We start from the raw sequence: 16,055 nt of genomic DNA, 5'->3' as shown, positions 1-16,055 counted from the left end.
ACGTACATGCCGAAAGCGTTCGGTATTGATACTATTCAAACAGCACGATAACATTGAGACCGAACTATAACGATAATACTTTGCTTTTATTTGATTTGCCTGCTTGAATTTTTACTAATAGAACGAACAAGATCGAAATAGAATGTTAAAGAAATTTTTAATGCAAATAAATGGTCAGTAATAATAATTTGAAACTGAAGAGATTAACATTGACGTACGTTTCCTTGTTAGTTTAACAAGAAATTAGAATCTTAGCTGAGCGTTACGCCACTGCGTGGGCCGATGCACCAAGGTCGAGGCCACCTATGCAACTACCTGAGAGTGCATCTCCGGTGCATACGTGTGCAGCACGCGTTAGCCCCGATGGCTGCACGCAAACCAGTGTTAAGTGCAAGGACCTTCCTTCGCGTGTTTCAGAAATACCTGATAATTCGACGAGACCACCTTTGCTATGCAATTTTCACAGCGATGCACCGTTTTATACTTGCATATTTGTCTTCTCGTATATTTAGAAGGAAAAGTCTGTACACGTGTCGGTAATTATAGAAGTTATGCGAGTGAGGTGTTTTTCATTAGCAGATATTCAGACCATCGTTTTTCTAATTTTATTTTAAATAAATTCTTCATTTTTTCTGCATCGTTTCAACTACTCCATTTTCATTGCGGTTTGTATTTTTATCTCGGTTTTAATTTTTGTCGAATAAGCAGTCGCTTTGGAATAATATCGTGTAGTCGTTAAAAAAATGTCGATGTCAGTGGAATTCGAGCCAAGGGAATGCCATTTGCGGTATTCGACCAGTATTCGAATGTCTTGGCTTATTTATTAGACTGCACGTATCTCTTCTTTATTTCTTTTAATAACAAGATACTGGTGCTTTTGTATTATTTTTAAATTGTACCTGACCATAAGATCCTTTTCTTTTCTCGTTCACTTACGGTTTCCATCGAAGGATGATTAAAACCAGATCGAAGGATGATTAAAACCAGATCGAAGGGAACCAATCAAGGTAGCGTCCTTGCGATCCAGATGCTCTTCTGATCGATCTGAGAGTTCATCGATCAAATGATCAATAATTGATCACTTTATTTTAATAGGTGTTTGGAAATGTTGGACTTTCAACCATTTAACAATTAAAGGTTTCAATACTCGTACGTATCTCCTAACAGCACCTAAGAACAATAATTCACCGTTAGAAAATAAGTATCCTCCTAATTATGTCTTATCACGATCGTAATCGTCTCACAATAAAACGTATTATTACCATCGTCTGAGAGAGAAGGATAGAGGAGCACACCTTCCAAGGTACATGATTATTTTCTAGACAACTTTATTACATATCAGAATACAGCCTACAGCTTGTAAATTAGATACTTATCGATATACTCTTAAATATAAGTAACATCCGGCAGGCTTAAATAATAGACATTGCCATCTAAAATCCATTAAAAAATATGAAAAAACGATCGATTAACCGGATTAAAAAATAAATTTGAGAAGTCAATAATGCACATTGCTTTGCTTTGCTTTTATTATCGATTACAAAAATGTCGTCAGCGTGTGTGTAGTCGAGAGTAATGTGTGTACGTACGTGTACGTTGTGTATCCTTTTACGTAACCGTGTGTATGTATAATAACGTATAATGATATGCATGTAATGTACGTGTGTACGGGTGGTGTTCGATGCGAATTATATCGGAGATATATCGGAAAGGATATCATCTATCTCTTACGAATATTTTCCTTTCGTACATTCCGTATATTCTCTCTATTTATCAATCATCTTTGTTACTCTTTCACCTGTCCTCTAGAATCACATAACATGTACCATTCGTGTATGTTATAATGTTGAGGAAGAGCCCGTGGCAGTGAACAGAATGGGTATGTAAATATATCCTACGATCTATAATAGAGTACGTGATTTGATACATTGCTTTTGCATGCATTGTTAATGATATTTCCTTTCGCGTAATTCTCTTATAATCATTATATTCCTTTTCGTCGTTCACCTCCTTCGTATATTTTCATTTTAACTAGAAAGCATTATAACAACTGATTCATTTCCATGAATTTTCCATCATGTTTTTCATCGCTGTACGATTAGCTTTATCATTTTTCTTTTCTCTCTTTATTTTCTTGAAATGATATGACGTGTCAATATGTAGTAAAGTTACACTCAGAGGGCCGTCAAAGCCAAACCAATAAATCGTCTTATTCAATAATAATTTAGCTATACAACGTTGTATATCAAAACTTATAAAATACCCAAAACCACTGTGACGGCTCCCCTGACCCTGCATTTGCGCGATATAATACCAATCTCTCTGATATGCGTTAGAGCCAGACTTCTTATTGGTCATTGATTATAAAGATTAATGTTCGTAGATTAAAATTCGCGATCGAACCGAGTCGATTTACTCTTCGTCGTATCGTTGGATATCGTCACCCCGAACAGAGTCGTGATAATTAATAATTCGGGGGATGGTTTATTTGAAAGCCGGTGGTGGTGCCCTTTGCCCGTTGCTCTTCGACGAGTCCTCGCTGGTCATTACCGTCACCAATTCACCGACAGCCTTTCCTAAGTCTCCTAAAAGAGAAGTTCAAATTGCAATCTCCCTTCTTGCTCATCCTAGAGTAATCTTTGTACACGATTGGTGAGGATGTTTCTTTAAATCACATTCAGACTTATGGTTTTCCAATCGATCACATGCACGCATACGTGAACGACAAAAAGAGTGCCTGGCATATTTCAGTTGAGAATTCATGGTTGTTAGACACGCAGAGGCAAGAAGCGATTAGCAGACGAGTGTTAGAACATATAATTAGAATAGAATTCCATTTGAAAATTTCATAATTTTGATAATTTCAATTTCAAATAGAGTTATTAGAAAAATCCAATTGATTATTAACAAAGTCCTTCTTATGAACAGAGATAGCCTGTTAAACGAGATCAAACGTAAAAGTTTAAAGAACGATCAGAACAGAAATAAAACTCCAGCAGGAAAAGAAGCGTTGATAGTCTCACCTTACATCCATCCTGTGGCGTGAAAAAAACAGGAAAGCATTTGTTATTGTTAAGCAGAAACGAGTCGTGCATAAGAACGTTCGACACAGCAATTAATTACGCTACACAAGATGATCGTACGAATCGATTACACGAATAATGGAAACGAACCTGCCATGTGCAAGAGATTGCCCACGTTGTGGGCAACGCTGTGAGAATGTGGTGGCGGTGGTGGCCTCTCTAAACTGCTCACTCGCCCCTCGTTCGAGCCTCCACCACCTACGCCCATACACCCATACCAATAAGCTTTATCCTAATGTATTCGATACTTTTGTGAAACGTTCATTAATATGCAGTTAGTACAGCGCCAACAGAAATGCCTAATACCCACTTATCTTGAATAATGTGTTTGATTTCAAGAATACCCGCATTGAATATTATTCAAATCCCTTGTATGCTAAGCGTGGGAGGGATGTTCCAACTATTTTAAATGGACGTTTAAACAACGGGTTACATCGTAAAGAAAAGTAAAATGATGACGTGAAAAGTAAACAAGGATATTTGGACTAAAATGAAATTTAAACTGTCGCTATCTCAGTAGCTCATCGTCCCAAAGTTAGTCCTATTTGAGAGTTAATTATGAAGATAGTGTTTGAAGATCTAACATACCTGGAGAATCGTGATAATGTCCGTTCATCTTTGCTGGAGAATCGGTCGCTAGTTGGGATGCTGTTACGCTTCGAGTTTGCAGCGTGCCTGTTTTCGACGGCGACGAAGCGTTTGGCTGTAAAAAAATAATTAAACAATTCCATAAGCTCTCTTGCACTCGACGAAGATAATGATGAAATAATCTAGAAGTACCTCGTCCAAAAGTTGTCTGAGTCTCTGCAGCTGTGCCTCCAGCTGGCGATTATGGTCCTCCAGTATCTGCATGCGCGCCTCCAATCTCCCCTTGTGTTGTCTCAACAATTTCGCTTCGGCTATCATGTCGCAGTCGGGCTGTCTATTACCGTGGCCATCCTCCGGCGTCGATCCAGGCGTCTGTTTCGATCGCAATCGTTCGTACTCCGCTTGGAGCGTCGCGTTCTCTTCCTCCAGTTCGCGTATCATCGCCTCGAGTTCCTCTCTCTGTTCAGCGTCGATCGCGGCCATCACCTGTACAGGACTCCTGGGAACGTTCACGTTGTCGCCTCCGTTTAAACTCTGACAGTAATGCGCGATCAGCTGATGCTCGTCGTCGCTGTCCGGCGTCGAGTTGCTTCTCGTACGCGACAGTTCGACCTCCGCCAAACGTGAAGCGTACATCTCCAATCGCGAGTGCATGTCCTGGCTGAGAGAACTGTGCTGCGGCGAGGGTGCCGGACTCTCCAGCGCGTCCCCTTCCAAAACGGTCTGCACCGGCAGATAACCGACTCTCGGGTGCTTCTTGAAATATCTCTTCGACTTGAATTTGTTTCGAAGAGCTCTCGTGAAGTCGCGCACGTCCTCGCCAGATGTGGTCTGAGAAATAAACGAGTATCGCTGTTGCTGGTATCAGGTATATCAGGCTGAGGATGGATATAAAGGGTATATCTTACCGCTGTGCAGTATTCTTGCATCGGATGCGTCAATTTGTGATTCTTCGCTTTACGACCCGAGAAGAAACAGTTCTGACACATGTCGAAGTTGAAGCATTTCAAGCAACGGTACCTGGAATTTAAAAAAAGAAATTAAAATAGAGCCGATCTCGAAGAAGGCTGCTGGTAATTTTTCCGAAATCAGATGAGATTTGAAAATAAATAGGTACCTGAATCCAGTGATGGGATATTCCTTGCATATGTTACACTTCGCTTGATGCTTAGCGCTCTCCGCAGCGGAGAGTCTATGAAGCACAGGCAGCCAGACCATGCTCTGCGGTTCTTGCTGTAACCAACTCAAAAAGTGCACCGCTTCGATTTCATTTTTGTCCTTTCCAGCCTTCTCGAAGCAACTGCGAACACTTGGCTCGATGTTCGATCCACCGAACGCCGCCACTTCGCCCAACTGTCGCGGTACTTGGATGCAGTCGTGCAATAACAAACCCAGTTTCCGTTGATCGACCAGTCTGTTTGGATCAGCGATCAGTCGGAAGAGATCTGCAAGTAATCGTGTTCTGGTTAGACAGGCTTGGTTCTCTATTTTTGGAATGGAAATAACATCGTTCGAACTCACATCGGTATTTCTCTTCCAAGTGACCCTTGCACAACAGGACCAGGCCAACTTTGAAGGAAAGCACGCGAATCTGACCGGTTCGTTGACTGTGAACGAGAGATCAATTTTGATTAGTTTCAGTTCTTTCAATGATGCGCAGAGATGACAAGTTTGGTATCAGGTAGATCTATATTTCTTCTCTATTAGGTAACAAATCATCTCTGCAAAGTAATTCCGCGAGGATACAAAGCACCGGGAGAGCGTGAATTATTTTCATCATCGAGGATCGTTGATCGCCACTCACCTATCATATACATTGAGGAGCCAATTGATGGCCAAATCGATGCACAACGGCACAGACACCTGGCTTGGATTGTCAGCCGTTATCACTTCGTACAGAGACGTCAGCACTGTCACCATGTCGGGAATGTCGATCAGCTTGTCGTTTTGTGCTCGTAGCCCGTGAGAATCGAACTGCTCTAATGCGGTAGAAAGGCTCAACATATCCACTGCAAACAGAGAATTGCAAATGGAAATTTACAAATTTTATTTTATTATCCTTCGTGGCATTGATCTTTTTTTTTTCTATTTAAGGTACATTGTATGGTATAATAAATATCAACATCACAGAAACGATTTTGACATGGTACAGATTTTGACAAGAGATATATTGAACACAGATCCATGAATTTGACTGAACATTTTTTGTAACACTCTTCAATATGTACATATTAATTATAATAAACAATAGATTCACTCGCATTGTTTGTTTGAAGAATATTTTACAAAACACCTCTATTTTTCAGGCCGTTACAAAAATATCTGACTAGTAGTTACAATAAACAATGGATCTTTACTTCAAATAACAAGAAAAGGAAACAGATTTTTAAAACACATTTTGATTGACACCTATTACATCATTTTTAATACTTCTGCGAATAAATTGATATATCATCAGTGATAACTTAATCGAAATCATTCTCTAATTAATAGTATTAGAAGATGAAAATCCCTGAAGGCGAAACAGAAGCGTGCAACCGATCAAATAGATCAGTAATAATCAATGCGTCATCGCTATCGAGCGCATGATTAATCGAGAAAATTATGACGATTAATAAACTAGTACGAGGCTGGCTAATCAATGATACGAATAGAATTATTACGCTAATCGTCAATGCAGACGAGTGATGCAATTTTTCTCTATCTACATTTCAGGGTACTTCTGAATTTGTTCGATTAACAATTCACCATCCATCGGCAATAATTAATATCCATTATGATCCGTGAATATATCAACAAATACAGCAAGGTCTGATTCATTGCAATTCCGTATCATCGCGCGACAGATGTGTAATATCATCGCGATATCGTTTTGTAAATTACAATATTATAATGAGATCGCGCGCTCGTTTGCATAATTAAATATCATATTGAAACGAGGTACTTACGGCATAAACGTTTCTGAACGGTGCGCAGCTTCATCGCAGTTCTGTACGCCGAAAATCGTACCTCGTTCAGGTCCGCCAGAGAAGACATCAGCTCTATCATCTTCGGATGATCCCAATGGGTGGTCTCCGATTGATGGCTGAAAATATTCCAGGTTCGGAAGATTAAACCGCGGCCACCAACGGATTAAGAAATAAATGATAATTTGAGGCACCGGATAAGAAAGTTGGCGGAGACAAGAAGTTCGTTTAATCTTTCTTAAATCCGGATTCTTGGCTCCGGTCGCGTTTTAAGAACTTTATTACGGGTCGACGAGTGCGTAGATTTAGCGTGTTTGAGGTTGGGTCAAAACTGAGTTTAATTTTCATTTAAAACAGATAAGAATTAGTGACAAAATTATTTGTCACTCGATATAATAAAGCATTTCAAAATTATAGAAGACAGTGAGAATTTTTTAATAATCTGTATAACACTTTAGATCTACTAATTAAATTCAATTAAAGTCTCAGTCAGATTGGTATATTTTTTCCAATCTCGGTTAAGCGATCAATATTTCAGCCCGTTGAGAATGAAATCCGTTTCCACCCCGTTTGTACGACACCACGGTCCCCTTTCAATCTAAATCGGAATTTCTATCGTTTCATTGATTTGCAAGCAAGGTCCGATTAAATGTTCGCGACGTGAAATCCCAGACACCAGAAGCGGCATCGGATTCCCGCCAGCTTCTTGTTGCCACCGATCGCAATTGTCTCATCAATTATTCGTTTGTTTGCGTATCGGGGGTGGAACGGTATCCAGGCTGGCGTGATTCGAGCGTAAATTTAAGAGGACCCAGGGGTTAGAGAGTAAAGGAAGATCGATTACTTGATATAGTAAGGCACTTTGGCGGGTGTGAGGGCTCTCTCCCATGGTGGTTCCACGCTGCTCGCGAGGAAAGCCTGACTACCCGGAGTGCTGCCATCCTTTCCAAATCCGCTTAGCAACTTGTAACGCTCGTCAACCGCCACTTGCAGCACCTTCCACCTGCGAGAAACACATGAAAAACTTAGTATCCTCGATGGGAAACCGACAAATAATCGACTTCCCACGTCTGCTTAAATAAAGTATCTCTGGGAGGACATCCCTGTTTGCTGAACCGTAAATTCTGTTCAAGATGATTTTATAGACCTCCCGTGGGAATACGAAGGATTTTTTGAAAAATTTTTACCATACAAAAATATTAAAAATCGACAGTTTGTGAAATTTTACAAAGATCCATTTTTAAATATTATACCTCAATATTTTTAAAAATGAAATAAAATATTTACTGACTATTTACTGCTATAACAGGATATGAAATCTATCCACCTACTTGACCCAAAGGTCTTGTACTTATTCCTGTTATTACTATTTTTTTAACTAATGGTAAGTGATTAAATTCTACCAGAACAAGCTTTCAACTTTCATCTTTTTACTAAACTGTTGAACGAAACGCGTTTATCCGTAAGTGGAACGAAACGGGTCGAGCAACGTTATGGTGTTTAGGTAAGCAAAGCGATAAGCTGTGCAGTAGTTGCATAAGAAGAGATTGCGTTATACGGAGAGAATGTGCAAATTATGGTGTGCGAAATCAGTTTGGAAATAGAAAATACATTGTATTTATATTGAAACTGTAACAAGATAGAGATTTTTACATAAAAATCACGAATATGTCAGTGTTAATATTTAACACTTTGATGATCTTAAAAATTATAAACTTCCTCTTTTTTTTCAAGTATACTCACACCTTCCGTTTCAACGAAACTATGAATGTACAAAATGTCAGATAAATTTTCTTCATTATTTGCATCACTCTGTTAAGAATTATGCGAGATATTTTATCACAAACCAACTTCACTCTACCGAGTACTAAAATGTTCTTTATAAGTCCCACGAACTGTCGATCGTATCGTGTTTTATTATCGTTTCCAAGCAGAAGATATCGCTTTTAATATTTAACTTTCCATGACGTTCGACCAATAGTAATATCTTCATTCTGGCAAAAGTGCATTCTGCACAAGTGCAGTTGCATCCATGCAGAATATCTTACAATTAACGACTGTTCTACTTACAGTGTGCCGCAATTGTTATATTATTTTTTAGCCTAATATGGACATTTTAAAATGAAATATTGATTAAATGGTACCTGGTGTTGAGATCTTCGAGTTTCGCCAGCAAAGCATGAGAAACGATGACACTGCTCGAGGCGAAGACGCTCGCTTGATCGTTCGCGTCCTCGATGTTCCTCTGTATAGGCACCAATCGTTCGCCAAATTTCTGCAACTGTTCCAGCAATTCCGTCGCTTCGTTCGCGTCGTTCGGATTTTGCCAGCCGCTTTGGATAGCCTCGGCGGCGGCCATTCGCGACGACAGATCCTCCAGCGACTTTTGGAAGACACATATTTTCTGCAAGGCGAACGAAAACACCATTGAATTCCTCCTTTAGTCTTGTTTTATCTCTCATAATAAAACCGTAAGAAGAGAAGAGAGAAAGGTACTGCTAAAGCAAACTTAAAGTCGAAACTTTACGCGGTTTCTTCGCGCGAAAGTTCTGTCCATTAAGCGTCGCAACGCGATTTTACGAGGACGTTAAATGCCTTAAGCGCACAATACGCGCGATAACTTCTTCTTTTGTATTTCTTTTACTTTCATTTTTCTTGATGCACGCTCGGAGAAAATTTTCTTTTAATCTCTGCGAGCACCACCTTCCAGGGGAATTAATTTATTGAAGGAAGAAGATTGCAAGAAAGAGAATGCAATCGTAAAGGGAAAAATAATGTTGCATCTTGTTGAAATTTTTCTTCTTGTTGAAAAAAACATAATTTCCTGTGAATATATGATATAATGTTACCACCCATTATCGGATGTGTCGCTCATAAAAAAAAGTTTCATGGTACGCGACGAATTCCCCATAGCCATAAAATTTTAAAACGATGACCACCGAAATATCCAAAAAATAAACATTCGCGTTACTCAAGCAGATTTCCCTCGACGCGTGTGTTACTTTCGCTCTTCGGATTCAAACTATTTTCAAATGAAGATTTACCTCTCTGCTATTTTTACGAATAACATTTCCATATTTTATAAAAAAAAAAGAAGAAAGAAGTCAATGTTGAAAGATTTTATTCGACGAGTTATGATAAAAGAAGGAGAAACGGTTGACAAGATAACGGGATGCCCTTTTTTTCCACTCGGATAAATTATATTTAACAGGGGAACCGTGAGGCACAGACTGCATCATGAACTGGCAGGACAAAAGGGGTGCAACAATAACCCTTAAACAACACCTAACATCCCTTTCAGACTGTTCCGACGACCCAAAAGCATTCAGCCGCGCTTTTCATTCATTCGATTACCCCCCATTCAACCATCGCAACCCCTCTTCGTCGAGCGTTCTTCGCTTTTCTGGTTAAGTCGCTGCCTCTTCGTGGTCGAACCTCGGCACTGAAAACAGGGGTTGTAAGTTGGAAACGGAATGGAATGGATTGGGAAGAACGATCGTCAAGGATTTGCACCCTATTTTTGTCGGGATTATCTATTTGTGTAGTACTTATCTTAAAATGGAAATTCTATTTTTAACTATCGTATAAAAGAAGGGGAAGTTAAGTCTTAAAATATTAGAGGTGTTACATTCTTTTCTGACGATTATCAAATATCAAAAGCTCTTTTTCTCGGGTCTGGCAAGCTCGGCACATCTATTCTCTTATCAAAAATTCCTCGACGAGGGAAAAATTTCAGGTATCAACGAGAACTCGTAAATCCGCGTTTTAGGGTTAAGAACACCCTTCGTCGAGGGGGTGGCTTGAAAAATTCCCGAATAATCCGTCTCGTTGGAATGGTGGAGGGGTGCAAGAAAGGCACGATAGAAGGGAAGAATAGTAAAATGAAGAGTGTAGAACAGAGAATCGCGAAACAATAGGGCAGGACGAATGGCAGGAGAGGGCGAAAGCAAAGAGGCGAACGTAGAGGGAAAAAATAGAGAGAGGAAGGATAGCGAGAGAAAAAAATAGAGGCTGGTGTGGAAGGAGAAAAGAAGGAAGGAAAAAGGTGAACAGCAGGGTAAAGGGGTTGGTGGAAGTCTGCATTTGCATTCCAAATAAACGTCGACGATGGACGTTAAATCGCTCTAATTAGTCGTCCCGCTATGAAAGTACTTTAAGCGGTGCTTGTTCGGCATCCGGCGCGCGTTCTTAAAGCGGAAAAGCGAAGAAAAAGCCGCGGAAGAAAAGTCGATCCCGGAAGTTCGCTCGAATCATCAACGACGCATAAAGTGAACTCGTCAGAGGGTCGACGAAGGAAATTCAATGCTTGAAACAGTTTTTCTTGGAAAACGATTGATGAACATTTGATCATTAACACATTGATTGTCCTGTAGATAATTAATAATAGGTGAACAAGTAATTAGAAAAATAAGAAAAGGCACTATTACTACGTTTGAAAATTAATTACCTTGCTACTTCAAATTATCATTATAGTCCTATTTTATTTAAATTTTTTAATTATTTAATTTCTAATGTCACCAGTTAAAATGAAATAAATTAATTAAAAAGAAATTATCTGCTCGTTTAATTGTACAATTCTGCCCTAGAATGAATCAAGTTTATAAAATGAAACGCGAATTCTGTCCAAGACTTTATTTGCACACACCACCGCGGTGAGTGGTCGACTTTACGGGGACGCTAAGTGCACTACTAATTAAGTTTATTGACACCTGCGGTTGGAACAGTGTCAGGGAAAAGCAAAAGACTGTCGTAACGGGACCGAGAGAATGGGGATAAACAATTTCAACACAAAACCAACTCCAGAAATACTAACTTTTCTTTCGGATAGAATTTATTTGTTGTCCACGTTTTCTGCACCTTCTCGAGAACGCTTGTTTCGAGGGATAAAGATCTTACTTCGTAAAAACTTGGTACTCTCCAGGAAGTTTCTAAGCTATGCAATTAGGATCAAGAAATTAACTAATTAAAGGGGTTTAAACAATAATCCGCAGAGATGCACCTTTTCTCAAATTTGTACATTAAGAAATTTAACCCTCTATAACTCAAACTTTGTATATCTGAGAAAATAAACGACGAGGATAAATTATGGCAACAGAATGTGTGACATAGAATCGTCGCCTCGGGAGAGACACCAGAGAAAGATCTAATTCCGGCAATAAATTCCGTTAGGAACGTCGAATGTTGCGTTCAAGATGAATGTACAAGTGAAAATAAGATTACAAAGCCATCGATAAGTCTTGCTTTTCCCGAAGCAGCGCTACGATATCGTTCCAGCAAACAGACGGATGAAAAAAGAAGGAGTTCCAGGAGGCGGACGACGAAACAATTTTTCCTCCAGCTTGGCCGTCTGCAATGTCATTTATTATGTAGCCAACCGGGCAATTAAAGTTAACTCGGCCATGCTTTCTCTCTCCTCTCTCCGTCCTAAGTCCCAAGCCACCTCCTGGCGAACTTCTTCGAGGAATTTACCAAGCTAATTGTCTGGCGCCGTCCGATACTCGCTTTGTCGTTGCATCACTCGTTCGATAATTAGCGCAATTTTCTCTTGCTGGGATTCCGCTGAAAAATCGTGTCTTCCATTCGAAACTATCAAGTACGAAATTAAAAGGGGTCACATTTCAATTTAAAAATGATTTGGTAAAATTCAATTATAAATTTAGAAATTTTTCACCAGTCGGACTTTATTTTTATATGAAAATAAAAAATAATAACTGTGGTGTTTTGATGGTTCTCCAACTGCGAAATAGATACAATGACAATGATTGAGTTGATACGACGGTTTTGTATCAAAGAAATGATAAAAGAAGAAAGGTATAACCGAGACGGCCACCGAATTCCTTCATAAATATTCAGTTTTCTCTTGGTCGTTTCTGTTATTTATTACGTCGCCAAACAGAGGGACAAAGCGGAGTCCTGACCGAGGTGACTAAGCGGCAATATTGTGGCGCCTCGTCGTTGGCAGCACGCCATGTGCATCTATTATAAATCTGGCCTCGTAGCCTCACCGAACTACCCTAGACCTTCACCTTAACGTTTTCCCTGTGATTTCGATCCGCGTGCCATCGATTGCTTGGATAAAACAAGAAGAAGAATCTTTCTTTCATCTTTTATTTCTCAGCTGAGAGAAGCCCGAGAGACATTCCTCGTGACCTATGACCGGAAACTATGCAACGATTGAATAATACGAGATGACAAAGTACAACAAAATGAAAATAAACTGAAGTAATTAATGTTAATGAGTGCTTGATATTTAAAATGAAGAAAAATTTTCAAGAGCCTTGAATTTCGGGTAGCAAATTATTTTCTAATGCACTTGAAAAATTAGAAGAATTAGAATTTTGTAAAAGAAGAGTGTAATGCTGTGAGAGAATAAATTTAAATCATCAGTGTCGAAGAATCTCATGCTAAGCAATATAGCCGTCTGCAAAGCCTGAGTATAATGCATCGGTACAGGCAATGCATAATAATCAATGGTCTTTAACACGCTATTAACCGGTTGAAAGATAGAACAAAAAGAATCAGTATACACCATCGAGAGACTAGAAAAAGAGTTAGTTATTGTGCTTGTTACGGTGTCTACCATTCTAATTAATCAAGCCAGTTCAGCAGTGCTTTATGCAGAGGTTCCTGAAAACATCCTCCCCGAACAGAATTAACGAAGGGGATATTTTAGTCGCGGTACAAGAGGATAAATTCATTAAACCTGCTCGCGTAGATAAATTTGCAGGGTATAATTAACCGGTGCGACGCAGCAACAAACGAACGGATAATTTGTAAGCGTAATCGTTCCACGAATTATCACGATTATTTGCATGTATTACGGTAACGGGTCGCCAGTTTAAAACGAATCGTTGATCGAGAACCATTCTTCATTTCCACCATTAACAAATACCTCGAAGTCGACCGGTTCGCGGAACTTGAATGAACAAAGTCCGAAGCTCACGAGCACGGGCGTGACTGGTCGAAGCGTACAAAGCGTGTGAGAGGAATCTTAAAATCCGCTGCCAAGAGGATTTGATTCTTGTCTCGAAGAAAGTCACTGCCCGTGAAAACGGTGAGCCGATATAAATAAACAGTGCCACGAAGGTACAGGGATTTAAGGAACCTTTGGTGAAGAACACCGTTATATAAAATTATTATGAAAAGAAGATTAAAAAGATTGAAAAATGCATAGGTTACTGACGGCCAGTGATCGTTGCTAAATAAATGCTTTCCTATAGACATCAAGAGTCCGTCCGAAAGGTCGACGAAAATTATAATAAAACAAACACGTTTCAATATACTGAAAATTTCATATGGTTGTTTGAAAGCTGTCTGTTCGCAAGTGCATCATCATTTTAAGTTCCCGGACAGTATCGCATTTTTCACCAGGATATTTCTCGAAGAAATATCAAGTGGCGATACTTCGATCGAACTCTATTCAGGGAAACATATTCCAAACGGATCCCATGCTTTAAGAGCATCTGTCGGTACAATGGAATTTCGCGCGAGAACGGACAAGAATACTTTCCGCTTCGTCTGCCCGCGTAAAATACATATCCGGTGGAAATGCATTTGCGAGCCGCGAAATATTTTTATCAATCTGAAGACTGTCTACTGATTCAACAGTATTGCAAATCACAATTCCTTATGATTGAAAAGCATTCCTAGTTTCTATGGCAACTTCTTCATTAATTATTTGGTTACCAAAGGATGGTTAACAAATCGAAATTAGTGGATTTAAATTAGTCGGACAATTAAAAAGGTAATAAGGTAATAATAGAGAGGACACGAATACAAAAAATTTTATATAAAAAAGAAAAGGAGATACAGAGGGTCATAACTCTCTTATTAGTGCCATTCATGAAAAAATGCCACAGGAGGAATTTAGGCCCTCAAATTTTTTAAAGTGCAAACATTGCCTGTGCAATTAACAATTGCATCGTTTTTTGAAATGGGAACGCTTATTTTTTGCTGCATAGATCAATTCCCCTGTTAATTTTATACTAAAAATATTTATTGAATAGGAAGCTCAATTTGCGCACGGGTTTACTTGTTCATATAATTATGAACGATAATGACTGAAATTAGAGTATCACGCGCGTGTTCTTTTTTCCGAACGCGATACAAATTTCTGAATATTGCATACATTTAACCTGATACACTTTATATTACGCTATGAACACGATAAAATGAGATACTCACGAATGCGTATACGCGTTTATTCCACGTGCTTCTATTTTTATTCGTTGCCCGAGGGGCAATCGGGAACCCTGATATTTCGCTGTTTCAGACCGAATGCAAAACTGATAGAAGCATTCGCGAATAAATGTTTAATTGGATTTATCGTTCGACGCGCTGCAACCTCGGTATAAGAATCTCCAGGGAGAATAAATCGATCAATGAACCTGAAAATTATCTCTCCAAATAATAAAGATGAAGACATTTCAATACACGATTAAAATTTCTAAAATTATCAATAATTATTCATCCTCAAAGGTATCTACACCTGAGGAACATAAAATTCGTAGCACAATGGCTCTAGAAATGAAACCCTAAAGTATTATCGAGAATAACGGATGATAATGAAATTAATCGGCAGGATACGGTCAGGCTCAAAGGCGAGGATGCTCAAACAGCCAACACCCTGGTGATAAACACGATTCCCTGGTGATATCATGGGAAGACCCGCCGCAATATCGACGTTACGAGGATCGTTTTCTCGTTTAATGTCCAAAGGTGACGCCGCACTGACGACGCCAAGCTGACGATCTTAATATCACCCCTTGGACGCAATAAATGCGTATTAACGTTGATATATCCTAGCCATGGAAATTATATATGCTTTGGTTTAATATCTTAACACCCTGACATGGAAAAAGTCCTCGGGATAAATTTCAAATTATTTTCTTTTCCATAAATTTCAAGGGAAATTGTTAATTTTGCAAATGGATATTTAGATGTTACCATTGTCGGTAACTATGAAAAATGAAGCATCATAGGCAAGCTAACTTGGAGGACAGAATTGTCCGCAAACGTTCACGTGCTATAGCAACGTTGTATCGTGTTCCCTTATCTGTAAGCGGTCATCTACTTCTTATCTGGAATCAGTCATCTGGACTTAGTCGCGGCCACGGGTAGAGAATGCTACACGGGAATCGGATTAACAGTCGGCGAGACGGTAAGAGCAATTTCCGTGATTGTATCTCTCCAACATGAGGGAGGGCACGGGTATACTGATACGCTTCGCGTAGTGGCTTGTTTCCCAACGACGTCGCGGTGTTAATTACGCCCGATTGTCTGTTAAACTGACTCGTCCGCGTCCGATTAAGTGCGCGAAACTTAACGTTCCGCGGCTTTCAGTTAATTAATTTACCACGTGCTATCCGCTTTGTACACTCCCCTATCATTTTGAATGATGACCGAGCTTGGACGAAGT

At 39.4% G+C, this 16,055-nt stretch overlaps 1 protein-coding gene across 3 annotated transcripts in view; it reads right to left on the bottom strand.

Moving 5' to 3' along the window:
* Positions 1 to 1,305: 1,305 nt before the first annotated feature.
* The window catches only part of LOC117600812 (dystrophin, isoforms A/C/F/G/H), a 346,950-nt gene continuing 332,200 nt past the window's right edge, over positions 1,306 to 16,055 (bottom strand). For 2 of the 3 annotated variants that reach the window (XM_034316725.2, XM_034316729.2), the window contains 11 exons: positions 8,782 to 9,041; positions 7,482 to 7,640; positions 6,620 to 6,756; positions 5,476 to 5,680; positions 5,193 to 5,278; positions 4,789 to 5,116; positions 4,580 to 4,691; positions 3,864 to 4,502; positions 3,672 to 3,786; positions 3,174 to 3,281; positions 1,306 to 2,585 (listed from right to left, as the gene is read on the bottom strand). In XM_034316725.2, coding sequence (XP_034172616.2) covers positions 2,485 to 2,585; positions 3,174 to 3,281; positions 3,672 to 3,786; positions 3,864 to 4,502; positions 4,580 to 4,691; positions 4,789 to 5,116; positions 5,193 to 5,278; positions 5,476 to 5,680; positions 6,620 to 6,756; positions 7,482 to 7,640; positions 8,782 to 9,041 — 2,250 coding nt within the window. In that variant the 3' untranslated portion in view covers positions 1,306 to 2,484. The remainder of the gene's footprint in view (positions 2,586 to 3,173; positions 3,282 to 3,671; positions 3,787 to 3,863; positions 4,503 to 4,579; positions 4,692 to 4,788; positions 5,117 to 5,192; positions 5,279 to 5,475; positions 5,681 to 6,619; positions 6,757 to 7,481; positions 7,641 to 8,781; positions 9,042 to 16,055) is intronic. The other variant, XM_076692879.1, reaches the window with a different exon arrangement.

Source organism: Osmia lignaria, chromosome 16 (assembly GCF_051020975.1).
Source record: "Osmia lignaria lignaria isolate PbOS001 chromosome 16, iyOsmLign1, whole genome shotgun sequence".
Lineage (NCBI taxonomy): Eukaryota > Metazoa > Arthropoda > Insecta > Hymenoptera > Megachilidae > Osmia > Osmia lignaria.
This window is presented reverse-complemented; position numbering and strand designations above follow the sequence as displayed.